The sequence below is a fragment of the Lepidochelys olivacea genome, assembly GCF_965140295.1.
Source record: "Lepidochelys olivacea isolate rLepOli2 genome assembly, chromosome: 6".
Lineage (NCBI taxonomy): Eukaryota > Metazoa > Chordata > Testudines > Cheloniidae > Lepidochelys > Lepidochelys olivacea.
In genome coordinates, this window is record NC_140416.1 from 45,799,453 (window position 1) to 45,815,646 (window position 16,194).

The 16,194-nt window shown below is 41.8% G+C and overlaps 1 protein-coding gene across 1 annotated transcript in view; it reads left to right on the forward strand.

Annotated features, from left to right (window-relative positions):
- ANO1 (anoctamin 1) overlaps positions 1–16,194 on the forward strand; it is a 116,089-nt gene that overhangs the window by 82,551 nt on the left and 17,344 nt on the right. The window contains exons 15-18 of the mRNA XM_084630092.1: positions 7,378–7,460; positions 10,481–10,552; positions 13,684–13,758; positions 15,594–15,795. Coding sequence (XP_084486218.1) covers positions 7,378–7,460; positions 10,481–10,552; positions 13,684–13,758; positions 15,594–15,795 — 432 coding nt within the window. The remainder of the gene's footprint in view (positions 1–7,377; positions 7,461–10,480; positions 10,553–13,683; positions 13,759–15,593; positions 15,796–16,194) is intronic.

A 16,194-nucleotide genomic window follows, 5' to 3' on the forward strand; every position in this document is an offset into this window, starting at 1 on the left:
AGCTTCCCAAAGACAGGGTTTTTCCCATACCATACCCTTATGTTTCCATGACTTACTGGTCTTTCTCACACCACCTCCAACACACATGCTGTATTGCTATGGAGACAAGAGTTCATTCCTTAGGTATCAGAAAGGTGAAGATTTTGTCACAGTTATTTTTAGTAAAAGTCAGGGACAGGTCACGGGCAATAAGCAAAAATTCGCGGAAGCCCATGACCTGTCCCTGACTTTTACTAAAACTAACTGTGACAAAATGGGGCTGAGCCCAAGCCCTACTGTGGGAGGAGAGCAGGAAGGTCCCCCTGCCGCCCATGGTGGCTGACAGCTCCGGATTTCCCCACCACCTGCAGCAGCTCAGAGCTGCATGGGTGCCTACAGTGGCTCGAGCTCCAGGTGGCCCCCCACCATCTGTGGCTGTTGCGAGTTGTAAGGGGCCCTCCATCACCTGCAGTGACTCAGAGATCTGGGGTTCCCCTGCTGCCCATGACAGCTAGGAGCTGCGGGGGTCCCCGCTGCCCATGGCGTCTCGGAGCTCTGGGGCCAGCGGGTGAGAGCTCTGGGTCCCCCCCAACCTGTGGCTGCTGAGAGCCCCTCCACTGTGGCTCAGAGCTCAGAGCTGCAGGGACCCCCTGTCACCTGCAATACCTGGGAGCTGCGGATCCCCCATCTCTTAAATGAGCAGTCTGACATTGATTTTCTGTCCCCTAAAAATAAGGCCTGAATTTATGTGGTATGAAACCTCATCCAGAATCCCTCAAAATCCAGCTCAAATAATGATCTAGAAAGCAATCTACCAGAACCTTTGAGCTCAGTTTGTGTTTATGGGCACAGATGAAATGTGAAAATGCATGTGTGTTTAGCAGAAAGACATTCTTTCTTTGCTACTTCTTTGAACCTGCCGCACTCAGTTGGTGCTTCTCATATGAGTTAACAGATGGCTATGTTTCAGATGTAATATTTAATTTTACATTTTTCTAAGTTGATGCTGTAAAATGATTTCTGGTAGCAGCATGACACAATGTGTCTTTCATTTTCTCACTGTACATGGAAACTACAGACCACAGTGTAAGAGCTCCCAGGGACACAGAGAAGGGGCAGGCATTCAAGGATTATAGCATAGACTGTTTTAAGATATAATTATGATGTTACCAGTTTACAGGAAGCACAAGAGTTATAAAGGGGTTCAGCTGGAGGCTTTGTACGTGAGAATTTCACTTGGAGGACTGATGAATGCTAAAAGCATAGCCTGATTCCAGTCACCCTTTTATCTATATTAGTCTTTCTCTCCCCTCTCTGCCTCCAAGGTTTTACTGAATATCATGGGTACATCTTGTTGAGCACATCTGTTAGTATTCACTGCAGAAGAATTCTTGTGCGGTTAGCCTTTCTCAATGGACTTGCTTCTTTCATAATTACTTATTTACTGAACTGTGCTGGTTTGTTCCCAGCATTAAAATGTATGTCCTCTGAGAACTTCCTCCACCTCAAAGGCACGTACACTGATAAAGAACAGGGTTATTTGCTACAACTCAAGAGTTGTTTTCATATTGCTCCTTTTTCCTGGGTCTAGCCTGTTAAAAACAAAATGACTGCTGCACAGTGGATTCCCTTACAATGGCCATTAAAAAGCTCCCTATCTGCAACACTTATCAGGTTTGGTCTACATGCAGTTTTTGTATAACTATTTTGGTTACGTGTGTGATCATTTATTGAAACAGTTATACTAGTAAAACCTCTAGTATGGACATATTTACATCAGTATAAAGGTGTCTTATACAGTATAGCTTAGGGTATGTCTACACTACGAAATTAGGTCGAATTTATAGAAGTCGTTTTTTTAGAAATCGGTTGTATATATTCGAGTGTGTGTGTCCCCACAGAAAATGCTCTAAGTGCATTACGTGCTTTAACTCGGCGGAGTGCTTCCACGGTACCGAGGCGAGAGTCGACTTCCGGAGTGTTGCACTGTGGGTAGCTATCCCACAGTTCCCGCAGTCTCCGCTGCCCATTGGAATTCTGGGTTGAGATCCCAATGCCTGATGGGGCTAAAACATTGTCACGGGTGGTTCTGGGTACATATTGTCGGGCCCCCATTCCCTCCCTCCCTCCGTGAAAGCAGCAGCAGACAATTGTTTCGCGCCTTTTTTCTTGAGTTACCTGTTCAGATGCCATACCACGGCAAGCATGGAGCCCGCTCAGGTAACCGTCACCGTATGTCTCCTGGGTGCTGGCAGACGTGGTACTGCATTGCTACACAGCAGCAGCAACCCCTTGCCTTGTGGCAGCAGACGGTGCAGTAGGACTGGTAGCCGTCATCGTCATGTCCGAGGTGCTCCTGGCCACGTCGGCCAGGAGCACCTGGGCAGACATGGGTGCAGGGACTACATTAGAAGGGACTTGACCAGGTCATTCTCTTTAGTCCTGCAGTCAGTCCTATTGAACCATCTTATGGTGAGCAGGCAGGCGATACGGATTGCTAGCAGTCCTACTGTACCATCTTCTGCCGAGCAGCCATGAGATGTGGATGGCTTGCAGTCCTTCTGCACTGTCTGCTGCCAGCCAAAGATGTAAAAGATAGATGGAGTGGATCAAAACAAGAAATAGACCAGATTTGTTTTGTACTCATTTGCTTCCCCCCCTCCCACATCTAGGGGACTCATTCCTCTAGGTCACACTGCAGTCACTCACAGAGAAGGTGCAGCGAGGTAAATTTAGCCATGTATCAATCGGAGGCCAGACCAACCCGCTTGTTCCAATAAGAACAACTACTTAGGTGCACCATTTCTTATTGGAACCCTCCATGAAGTCCTGCCTGAAATACTCATTGATGTAGAGCCACCCCCTTTGTTGATTTTAATTCCCTGTAAGCCAACCCTGTAAGCCATGTCGTCAGTCGCCCCTCCCTCCGTCAGAGCAACGGCAGACAATCGTTCCGTGCCTTTTTTCTGTGCGGATGCCATACCAAGGCAAGCATGGAGGCCGCTCAGCTCACTTTGGCAATTAGGAACACATTAAACACCACACGCGTTATCCAGCAGTATATGCAGCACCAGAACCTGGCGGAGCGATACCGGGCGAGGAGGCGACGTCAGTGCGGTCATGTGAGTGATCAGGACATGGACACAGATTTCTCTCAAAGCATGGGCCCTGCCAATGCATGCATCATGGTGCTAATGGGGCAGGTTCATGCTGTGGAACGCCGATTCTGGGCTCGGGAAACAAGCACAGACTGGTGGGACCGCTTAGTGTTGCAGGTCTGGGACGATTCCCAGTGGCTGCGAAACTTTCGCATGCGGAAGGGCACTTTCATGGAACTTTGTGACTTGCTTTCCCCGGCCCTGAAGCACATGAATACCAAGATGAGAGCAGCCCTCACAGTTGAGAAGTGAGTGGTGATAGCCCTGTGGAAGCTTGCAACGCCAGACAGCTACCGGTCAGTTGGGAATCAGTTTGGAGTAGGCAAATCTACTGTGGGGGCTGCTGTGATGCAAGTAGCCCACGCAATCAAAGATCTGCTGATATCAAGGGTAGTGACCCTGGGAAATGTGCAGGTCATAGTGGATGGCTTTGCTGCAATGGGATTCCCTAACTGTGGTGGGGCCATAGACGGAACCCATATCCCTATCTTGGCACCAGAGCACCAATCCGGCGAGTACATAAACCGCAAGGGGTACTTTTCAATAGTGCTACAAGCTCTGGTGGATCACAAGGGATGTTTCACCAACATCAACGTGGGATGGCCGGGAAAGTTACATGATGCTCGCATCTTCAGGAACTCTGCTCTGTTTCAAAAGCTGCAGGGAGGGACTTTATTCCCAGACCAGAAAATAATTGTTGGGGATGTTGAAATGCCTATAGTTATCCTTGGGGACCCAGCCTACCCCTTAATGCCATGGCTCATGAAGCTGTACACAGGCAGCCTGGACAGTAGTCAGGAGCTGTTCAACTACAGGCTGAGCAAGTGCAGAATGGTGGTAGAATGTGCATTTGGACGTTTAAAGGCGCGCTGGCGCAGTTTACTGACTCACTTAGACCTCAGCGAAACCAATATTCCCACTGTTATTACTGCTTGCTGTGCGCTCCGCAATATCTGTGAGAGTAAGGAGGAGACGTTTATGGCGGGGTGGGAGGTTGAGGCAAATCGCCTGGCTGCTGGTTACGCGCAGCCGGACACCAGGGCAGTTAGAAGAGCACAGGAGGGAGCGGTACGCATCAGAGAAGCTTTGAAAACCAGTTTCATGACTGGTCAGGCTACGGTGTGAAAGTTCTGTTTGTTTCTCCTTGATGAAACCCCCCGCCCCTTGGTTCACTCTACTTCCCTGTAAGCTAACCACCTTCCCCTCCTCCCTTCGATCACCGCTTGCAGAGGCAATAAAGTCATTGTTGCTTCACATTCATGCATTCTTTATTCATTCATCACACAAATAGGGGGATGACTACTAAGGTAGCCCAGGAGGGGTGGTGGAGGAGGGAAGGAAAATGCCACATAGCACTTTAAAATTTACAACTTTAAAATTTATTGAATGCCAGCCTTCTGTTTTTTGGGCAATCCTCTGTGGTGGAGTGGCTGGTTGGCCGGAGGCCCCCCCACCGCGTTCTTGGGCATCTGGGTGAGGAGGCTATGGAACTTGGAGAGGAGGGCGGTTGGTTACACAGGGACTGTAGTGGCAGTCTGTACTCCAGCTGCCTTTGCTGCAGTTCAGCCATACACTGGAGCATACTGGTTTGATCCTCCAGCAGCCTCAGCAATGAATCCTGCCTCCTCTCATCATGCTGCTGCCACATTTGAGCTTCAGCCCTCTCTTCAGCCCGCCACTTACTCTCTTCAGCCCTCCACCTCTCCTCCCGGTCCTTTTGTGCTTTCCTGCACTCTGACATTATTTGCCTCCACGCATTCATCTGTGCTCTGTCAGTGTGGGAGGACAGCATAAGCTCAGAGAACATTTCATCACGAGTGCGTTTTTTTTTCTTTCTAATCTTCACTAGCCTCTGGGAAGGAGAAGATCCTGTGATAATTGAAACACATGCAGCTGGTGGAGAGAAAAAAAGGGACAGCGGTATTTAAAAAGACACATTTTATAAAACAGTGGCTACACTCTTTCAGGGTAAACCTTGCTATTAACATTACATACATAGCACATGTGCTTTCGTTACAAGGTCGCATTTTGCCTCCCTCCCACCGCGTGGCTACCCCCTCAACCCTTCCCCCCTCCCCGTGGCTAACAGCGGGGAACATTTCTGTTCAGCCACAGGCAAACAGCCCAGCAGGAACAGGCACCTCGAGTGTCCCCTGAAGAAAAGCACCCTATTTCAACCAGGTGACCATGAATGATATCTCACTCTCCTGAGGATAACACAGAGAGATAAAGAACGGATGTTGTTTGAATGCCAGCAAACATACACTGCAATGCTTTGTTGTACAATGATTCCCGAGTACGTGTTACTGGCCTGGAGTGGTAAATTGTCCTACCATGGAGGACGCAATAAGGCTGCCCTCCCCAGAAACCTTTTGCAAAGGCTTTGGGAGTACCTCCAGGAGAGCCGTGAATGCTAGGGCAAATTAATCTTTTCACATGCTTGTTTTTAAACCATGTATAGTATTTTAAAAGGTACACTCACCAGAGGTCCCTTCTCTGCCTGCCGGGTCCAGGAGGCAGCCTTGGGTGGGTTCAGGGGGTACTGGCTCCAGGTCCAGGGTGAGAAACAGTTCCTGGCTGTCGGGAAAACCGGTTTCTCCGCTTGCTTGCTGTGAGCTATCTACAATCTCATCATCATCATCATCTTCTTCGTCCCCAAAACCTGCTTCCATGTTGCCTCTATCTCCATTGAAGGAGTCAAACAACACTGCTGGGGTAGTGGTGGCTGAACCCCCTAAAATGGCATGCAGCTCATCATAGAAGCAGCATGTTTGGGGCTCTGACCCGGAGCGGCCATTCACCTCTCTGGTTTTCTGGTAGGCTTGCCTCAGCTCCTTAAGTTTCACACGGCACTGCTTCGGGTCCCTGTTATGGCCTCTGTCCTTCATGCCCTGGGAGATTTTGACAAAGGTTTTGGCATTTCGAAAACTGGAATGGAGTTCTGATAGCACGGATTCCTCTCCCCATACAGCGATCAGATCCCGTACCTCCCGTTCAGTCCATGCTGGAGCTCTTTTGCGATTCTGGGACTCCATCATGGTCACCTCTGCTGATGAGCCCTGCATGGTCACCTGCAGCTTGCCACACTGGCCAAACAGGAAATGAGATTCAAAAGTTCACGGTTCTTTTCCTGTCTACCTGGCCAGTGCATCTGAGTTGAGAGTGCTGTCCAGAGCGGTCACAATGGAGCACTCTGGGGTAGCTCCCGGAGGCCAATACCGTCGAATTCTGTCCACAGTACCCCAAATTCGACCCTGCAAGGCCAATTTAAGCGCTGATCCACTTGTCAGGGGTGAAGTAAGGAAATCGCTTTTAAGAGCCCTTTAAGTCGAAAAAAAGGGCTTCATCGTGTGGATGGGTGCAGGTTTACATCGATTTAATGCTGCTAAATTCAACCTAAAGTCTTAGTGTAGACCAGGACTCATTCTCCTTTATTTTACTTCCCTAATGGGAATAACTTATAAGTACCTTTATACCAATATAACTGTGTCCACACTTGGGGATGAGCTAGGGGGAAGGGGGGTCATACCACTTTAACTATACCAGTATAGTTAGAGATCTGCAACTGTTATGTATGGACAAAACTAATACTGTTCAGCTTGCTAGGCAGCCATATACAAATGACACCTGCTAATATCATTACAGAGACACAAAATATTAGTTAAATTTGATTTGAACACCTAACTCCCTGAGGTACCTTTGAAAATTCCAGCCTTAATCGTGCACTTAACTATCCGCTACCAGGAACAAACAAAGGTTTTGTGGGTATATGAGCATTTCTTTTGGCTCCCATAGTTAAAAGTTGGCTCCCAGAGTTTGGCCCTTAGTATTTACCAAGTACTCCTACTGGAGAACTCAGAATTCTCACTAACATAAATTTCCATTTACAATTTAATTATAAATTATTTTTAAAAACAGCTCCTGAAATTAAACTGCCCTAATAACTAGCCACCTTCTGTCCAAACCTAATGGAAGTTTTGGATGTACCAGATATGCAAAACCAGGCCCTTATGCATAATAGTTTTACTTATTAACATCTTGTAGATATCAGGCCAATTCTGCTCTCAGTTGTTCTCAGTGGAGATCCTCTGGATTTACACCAGGGTAACTGAGAATAAATTTGACCCAACACACCTAAGCAGATACTTTAGACAAATTCTAACCCAGGCCAATTTGATTTTGAAGACCTTATAAATGGTCCAAATAACTATGCTCTAACAAACTTTTTTTTAATTTCTAGCTGCCACTTTTATGGAACACTGGAAGAGAAAACAGATGCGTCTCAACTATAGGTGGGATCTGACTGGGTTTGAAGAGGAGGAGGTTAGTATTTAAGTTGGTTTGGTTTGACTCCATTTCCTGGTTTTGTTTTGTTACATTTTAACTTCAATAGTTACACTGTAAATGGCGCCTTACTCTAAACTGTTAAGACTTTGCTTCATGGAATACTGCAAGATTTTTGCAGTAATTCCTTGGTGCAAAGGAAAATCCTGTATGTGAACTATTTCTGAGTTTTTTATTATGGGTGTATTGCTAGCACATCTTGTTACCATGGAAGCATAATTGTATATCTACAACAACACCCCTCACACACACACACACACACACACACACACACACACACTGTTTTTAAAAAAATTATGTTAGGTCATACCTAGTAATGCAGGCACGGAATATATTGCTCATACATAATTCCCTGACTCAAGAAAGGATATTAAAAGCAGAGAGACTTACTCACCTCTTAGCTACTCTGCTATAAGTCAGGAATGGCTCTGTCAAAGTTGATAAAGTTTACACCATTGTAAAGCCAGCATGAAGAACTAGTTTCTGAAAATGGCATAGTTGCTCCATTCAAGCCAATGGGAAAAGCTCCCATAAACATTAATGGTGCAGGATCACATTTTAATCAGGAAAATTTTGTGGAAAATACTGCAGGTACATTGGTATGGAGCATTGTGTAAAAACACTAGGACACAAATTTGGAGGTTGTCTTTGCCGTGTGTGCCAAAAGACATGTTTGGGAGTGGTTAGAGATAGGAATATCCAAGCAAAAGAGTACTAAATATATAATATATGCAAAAGAGTGCTGAATATTAAAATGTTTATGGAATAAAAGGAAAAGAGTCATTTTGAGGATCTACATTTCAAAGCCTTTGATCCAAAGTCCATTGGAGGCAGTTGTAGGTTATCACTGGCTTCAATACGTTTTGGATGAGACCCTAGCCGCACAATTCATTTGAGCATCTTTGGCATACACAAAAAACCCATAGAAGATAAGGAGAACAGTTTAGATTTATTCCATCTCAGGTGTTTTGGGTTTTTTAGAAACAATATTTGGATTGCAAATTGGAATTGAAGGCAATGGGAGTTCTGAGTGATAAATATTTTGGGCTTTATTCAGCTCAAAAAACCATTCAAAGCCATCACTCAGGTGCAGCTGTTCCACTAACTTCCATGAGAGCTGAACTGGGCCCAATATCTTTGTAAAGTTCATTTCTTGGGATTTATGCCTGTACTTCTTTTATTAAAAATATGACTGCCTGTGCAATCTAGACATAGTGATTATATTCACAAAAAATATTATTCAGTTATATGGGAGTGTATTGTAGGACACTCCTTTTCTTTTTGCGAATACAGACTAATACGGCTGTTACTCTGAAACCTGTCTTTTATTAAACAGTGTGTCATGCTATCTGATGGGCCTGATATAATTATTCTACAAAAGCTTTTTTATTTTTAATTGACTTCTCAGAAGAAAGTTTGGTTTCTAAGGTCCCAGTCCTGATAAGTTCTCCGTGCAAGCATATCCTGTGCCAATGCATGCTGCAGGATTGGGACCTGCAATTTTATTGGATGACAATAGGAGGATGCTTTTTTTCCTAGCTATTGTAAGACGACTATCCTTTTATTTTTGGTATCTAATTGTTAGCATACATGAAAGTGGAAAGGATTAACTGTATCTTTCCAACAGCTATCCCCTTCGTGGGTGTGTTCAGAGTTCTCTGCAGTAAAAACAATGTCTGACCAGAGACAGCAGCTGTTAATAAAGTATATTTTACTCTCCACTTAATATGCTCCCCGCTAGCTCCCCTTGTTTAGCAGCACACTTACGCTCCTAACTTCCCATTGACTTCAATGGGACTTAAGCAGATGCTTAAATGCTTGCTGAATCAGGATCTTAGATGGCATCCTAAAATACTAAAATATTTAATCTTCTGTAGGGTACATTTATTCAGTAAACTCTTTGATGCAGTAATGTTAGTATCTCTTCAATATGAAAACAAGAGCAGACTGGTTTTTCCTGGTTGTGTCTATCCATCCACTCTATCTATCATGTTGTTGCATGTGATTTAAAAAAAATAAATTCAGTGCAATTTGCAACAGTGCAGTAATCATCTTTTTTGTTTGTTTTTTGTGTTTTGTTTTTTTCTTTCTTTTCTGGTTTCCTGAAGGAGGCAGTCAAGGTTTGGAATTTTTTTAATTGCTCTACCTTTTTTATTACCTGTCTATCAGTGAAAGGTATCTTTTTGATTTCACCCACTTCTTTTTTCCAGCATCTAATTTCCTTAAAGCTCCCACTACAGCTTTCTTTCCTTTTTTCCAGTGGTTGGTCTTTTTTTTTTTCAAATCCATTCTATTTTTCCATCCAGTGCATTCTTGTGGGTATTTTTGGAATCCTTCAGCTGTTTTGTTCCTTCTATTTCGGGTTATTTTCCTATATCTCCTCTTTTCATTGTATGTGGCTAGTTTAATATGCAGTGTCTGTTGCATTGCAAAGATGTACCTTTCTAGGGATGTTGCTGTAGGTATGAATAAATTTGGTATCCAAACTTGGCCCACCTGAGGGCCTCATTGGCAACTTGCCAGTACCCCAAGAGCTGCACATATTTTGCCTAAATTATAGCAGATAACAGCTACCCTTCAAGAAGCATGGTTCATAAAGATTATAGTTTGTAGAATGCAATGTTTCATCTTGATCCAAATGGCAATGTCTCATATCAAGATGGAACATCAAATGTTGTGATCTGTAGTCTCTGCAAGCTGCACTGTAAATCACAATGACCCAAGCTTGATCTGCACAGGGTTACACTTGATATATTCTGTAGAGCTTTTTTCTGTTTCCTAAACATTTATTCCAAGGAACAGAATTTAGAATGATATAGTACTTAAAAGATTTTAGCTACAATATGCTATCAACATTACGTTAGTGATATGTATAGTAAATTAGAATTCAGTATGAGAAACTGGAAACTAGTAGGAACTGGACTTGTCATTTGTTCATATATAGATGAACTAGGAAATCGATATAATTTCTTTACTATTAAATGTGACTTATTTCACAGGCTCATCCAAGAGCAGAATATGAAGCTAAAGTATTAGAAAAATCACTGAGGAAAGAATACATACATAAAAAGGTATGGTAAAATATTTATTTCTTTAACCACGTAAACTTCTTTGGTGAACAAATCCATTTACAGATGACTTGACCAAGATTTTGGAAACAAAAATAAACATAAAGACACTGTTGTATATCACATGTAAGCTTTCAAACATTTCTTTAACCATTAATTACATTTGCAGTAGTACATACATTTCATATATATAAAGCTTGTACAACTCTAGAAATGACTTCAATGTTTGGGTATAAGATATATTTTAATAGAATTCTTCACCTATCATTTGAATTCTTATTAGGCTATGGATAAAGTTTGAGAAATCTATAACTTAACCTGGTATCTTGCAGTATTATAAGTAACTAGAACTTCTCAGGAGAGATTCTCATGCCTTCCTAGCATCCATCATCATAACAACATGCTAATTGTTTGGGTCAAACCTTGAGGTCCTTTACTTATTCCAATCAAAGTTTGGCTGAATAAGAACTGAGCAAAATCTGAATGCTGATTCATATCCTACTGCAGATTTTCCCACAGGAGAGGTATCTGGAAGAGGAAAACTCAGTAAGCATCTCTGATGGATTTTCCTCCCTACTTTTCCATTGGGAAATTAAGATTTGCTTTCTCCTTCTTTATGGTGTATGTATCTATTGGAATGGACTGTTCACAAATTTAAAAATGCATCTAAAAGACAAATGTTCAGCCACTGGATTGGAATCTGGCTTTCTGCGCTTAGGTCTTGAGATGTTTGTGGCTTTTAAAAATCCCATGGCATTTAATAAAATAGTTACTAAAATAATTAATAATAATACTAACCCCAATATCCTGGCTGGATTCCAGCTTGGGCAATAACCTTCCACATTTCTAAATATAATCCCCCTGCCATCTCAGCTGAATAAGGTATCCTTCACTTCTGGTCCCAACTTCTTTTGTTGTGTTGTGGTTAAACAGTTGCTACGTGTCACCCCAGAGGTGGCTGCATTTCAGTGGTGAATGAAGTGATACCTGTGAGAAGCTTGTACAGCATAGCAGACATTTGGATTGTAAGACACATTGGTATCCTTCAAGATAGAAGGTATTCTGTAAATGCCGGCTATTATTATAGCCAGTTATCATATGACAATTAGATTACTTAGTGATGGACACCTATCTACTTAGTGATGGAATTATTTTAATTTTGTCTGTTTTGTTTTCTTACATGCTGACATTTAGGTATAGTTTGGCCATTCTTAAACAATGGCATCAGCTGGTTCAAATACATTTTAGTTAGACTATAGCAGAAAATGTTCAAGCTTAACCTCTTTAATATGAAAGGGTTTTAATTTCAGTGTGGAATATCTTACATGCAGCATCACTTTAAAAAAAAAGAAGCTTTTTTGTGATGAAGAAAGAAGATCTGAATATGTTGTTTTTATTTCCCCAGCAAAAGTGGGGGGCTTTCTACTTTTAATACTTTAGAAATACAAGTCTCACTCCTGTAAATTTCAGCCTAAAGTGCCAATGTATTAAAGCTTGCAGTAAACATCCCTTCTGAGACTTCTTGGAAGCCAGTCAAACCAGGAAAAAACAGACCTGAAATTCCTGATATTTCTCAGACCAAACCTCAAAATGAAAAAAAAACTTTCAGAAGAGAAGTCTTTCAGGCTTTCTTTATGCATCATAAAGAAGAAGAAAAGGGCCTGATATTTTGTAAATTCTTTGCAGGTCACCTTTAAAAGTGGGATTTCTTCCAGATAGTGGGTTGTTGGGTTTTTTTGGTTTTATTTTTATTTTTTTTAATAAACCTGAAGCTGGAACACAAATCATTGAGCAAACTAATGAAGTACTTGTTGCTAAATTGCACTGTGTACTTACTCAGCAGAGAGAGTGTGGATTAATTTGGCATTGTTAGTCAATGCTTTGTAACGTTGTATCGCATGGTCCTTTTTTTTCCCTTTGATTGCCATCAGAAGCGTCGACATTTGCCAGAAGAGACAGCAAACAAATGGAGACAGAGAGTTAAGGCAGTCATGGCTGGGGTGAAATTGGTACATTTCATTCAAATTTATGGAGAAACTCAAACTATGAGTAATTATGGAAGACACAAATTGATTGTTTTGGTTGTTGAACCTTTGTTTAATATTCACGTTCAGTTGTTATTTTCTCCTCTCTTCGGCACCCAGAAAGACACTGTGTTTACGTGTAGTGGGGATGGCACTGCATGGCTAATCTTTGGGTTACCATATTGAATGGATGTTGCATTTTTGTAATGAAGCATGTGCCACATGTTTGACAGAGTTGCCTGCTGTTCTATTAGACAACATGCATGTAACTTTGAATGAGATATTGTTGTTCAGTACAATGTAGTGTCATCTTCTTTCATGTTACTTTCCTTTGCCATTTTCTTTCCGCTCTTAAGAAATCACTCTCATGCTGCAAACTTTACAAATGAAATCAGATCAGAGATGACTTTCTAAATGAGATTGTCATTCCCAGATAGATTGTGTGATCAAAATTAATAGAGTGATCAAATATAGTAAGTGTGATCCTGCAGAGATTTTGCATGTGAGTAACTTATCTCATGGGTAGTCTCGCTGGCATCAATATTATTCATGTGTGTAAAAGTTACTCATAGTTAGGTGTTCACAGGATTAGATCCATAGCAAAGGAAAATCAACCCTGGCAACATTGCACTAAGGGCCCAATCCTGAACAGCCTTCCCCATGTGAGCAATCTATATTGCAATGGGATAACCTATAGGATTAAGTATTCCTCATGTGAGTAAGGCTTGCAGGGACAGTCCTAATGGTGCTTTATTGAAAACATATTCTAACAAAAAAAGTTTAAATCTTTTCTGGGAAAGGAAAATAAAATATTTACACTAGGAGAAATCTAATTTCACAGTGTAATAGTTTACTTGAGTGTGTTTCTCAAAAAAGCTGTTCAGACTCATTTATACAATGCAGGACTTAGCACCAAATTGAAGCTAAATGTGCTGTAAGAAGTTTACCTGTATAAAATTGTATCTTTAAACATGTGTCCTTCCACCTTCTAACTGGTTGCGTGTTTGATTGTTTTCCTGTGCCTTGGTGTTTTTGTTACAAGAACAAATAGAAGGGATCTTTTTAGATGCTGTATTAAATTACAGGGTGGATTTTTTTTTCATATTTTAGACTGATAAAGAGAAACTGACATGGAAAGATCGTTTTCCAGCATATTTTACCAATTTTGTTGGCATTATCTTCATGGTAAGTATTTCCTGGCAAATATTTAAGATTCACCTTAGTGAGTCATTGTGAAATCCATCTTTTACAATGGACACATCTTTATCTAGGAGAAAAAACTATTTGATCACTTTAAAGTTTAAATCATTTGAAAATCACTTTGCTCAGGTGGTACTTGACTTTTGTTTTGCTTGTATGTCTTTCTTTCATAGTGTCCTTAATGAGAACTGGGAAACAAAAGATATATTTCTCTATAAAACTGTACACTTCCCATGCACTGCTTTGAAAGGGATGGTAATTTACCACACGCAGTCTGCTTTGGAGAGTTTGTCATTCATGGGTTCTTTTGGATTACAGGTTCCAAACTGAGTGTGTCTTCTCTTACATCTGAGTCAGAGCAATTGAAGTTCACCAGTTACATGTAACACAGGGTCTGTAATTCAGAAGATGGGCAGAAAATTGCTGTAGTTATTATGACTCAGATTGTCCCTTCTCATGGTAATAACTGCAGGACAGGTGGCTGGGGATCCCCACTCCAGAGTTCTTAACTAATTGTTTCATGAAATTGTCTCCATGGAATATGCCCTGGGGTCTCCAAATCTGGATACTCTAAGGGAGGCCAAGGGCATTCAAATGGAGACCATGTGCTTCCATGCCAGTTCTGATCCTGGTGGCTACCAGCCTCTCAGCTCCTTAGCAGCACAGCTCCAGTACAGCCTCATTATCAGGGATTCCCTCTGGCCTTATCTGTCCTCTGCCTTAGTGTGTGTGTGTATGAGCAAGAGAAAAGAGACTCTCAGTGGAAAAGATAATATAGGCCCTAGGCTATATTATATCTTCCTGGGAATGTCTGTGAAGATGAGGAAGGACAAAATTGTCCTAGGCCCTAGTCTATACTTGGCCTATCCAGTTGCTGCCCCCTATTCCAGTGTGTAGACCGATAGAATGGCCTCCGAGGGGGCAGAGGTGCTACACAGGTAGCTGACCCCCCACTTCTGCATTGGAGGTAAAACAAAGAACTCATGGAGATGTTTGAGTCTGGGAACAATGATCTAGGCCTACATGTAGAATAGCCCATAGTTCAGTGTTTTAATTCTTTATTCCGAACGGGTGGGCCTGCACCATTTGGGATCAGAGGACAGAAATATGTTCCTGAAGTCCTCTTAAGGCCCAATCCTGAGAGGTTCTGAGTGCATCCTTTGATTTCAGTGGGAGCTTCTCAGGAAAGTGTTCAGTATCTTACAGGATCATGTTCTTAATATACTCTTCCATTTAAGCATGGCTTTGTTCCCAAATCTTTCAGGAGTCAGCTATATTTTTCTGGGTTTTATTATGCTCTTGTAATAATATGTAGTTGATTTGCAGCACCATTACTTTTAGTTTAATCTTTGAACTCTCACAAAATTGGAGGTCTCAGAAGGACATTCAGAAGTTTAGACACAAAGAAAAGCTAAGCCATATCACTCTCAGAAATATTCTCCTCTTCATATCTACAGGCCACATTCATTCCTGGATTTTCCTTTATAACAAGCCACTTACCACATATCCATTATGTTATGAGCATCAATTAAAAGTGAAGTGCATTAATATTAATATAAACTATACCTCTAGCATTTGCATTTAGCTTTCTTTTTATTAAGTGCTAACACCATTATATAAAATTACTGTTATGATCAAAGTGCTAGGAACAGAGGATCTGTGCCAGAGCCAATTGAAGTCAATAAGAGTCCTTTCAGTGATATCAGTGGGATTGGGATCAGGCCCAGGGAGTACATGGGAGGCATTTCAGAGTTCAATCTGCTTGCTGATGAATGACAGTCTGGTGTTTTATAACAGATAATGCCACCTTTTATTCCCAGGTTGGACTGACATTTGCTATCGTGTTTGGAGTCATTATATACAGAATCTCCACTGCAGCAGCCTTAGCCCTCAGCTCAACTCCCTCTGGCCGGTCTAGTGTTAGAGTAACAGTCACTGCAACTGCAGTTATTATTAATCTGGTGGTGATCATCATCCTGGATGAAGTATATGGCTGCATAGCCAGGTGGCTAACTCAGATTGGTAGGTATAAATTATTGTCAGTTCTATTAGATCAGTTATTTTATAAAGTACAAAAACTACTTATTTACATGGCATCATTTTCTAACTTCAGACAAATAAGCAAAAACAGGAAATTCAACCATAAGGCTGCAATTCTATCTCCTTAGCTTAAAGAAAAAACATCAAAGGGCGCATGAAATTGGTTTTATTTTTAGCTGCTTTTTCTCTCTGCTGCTATTGCTCCAATTATGAGTGGGCAAAATGGATCCGGATAAATTAAAACTCTTGTGCCCAGTCATAACTTATTTTGGGGATGCAAATTATTTTGGGTCTTTCTAAGGTTTGGTAATGTACAGATACTTTTTCTTTTCTTTTCTTTCTTTCTTTCTTTTTTTCACTTCCAATCATTATTTATTTAGC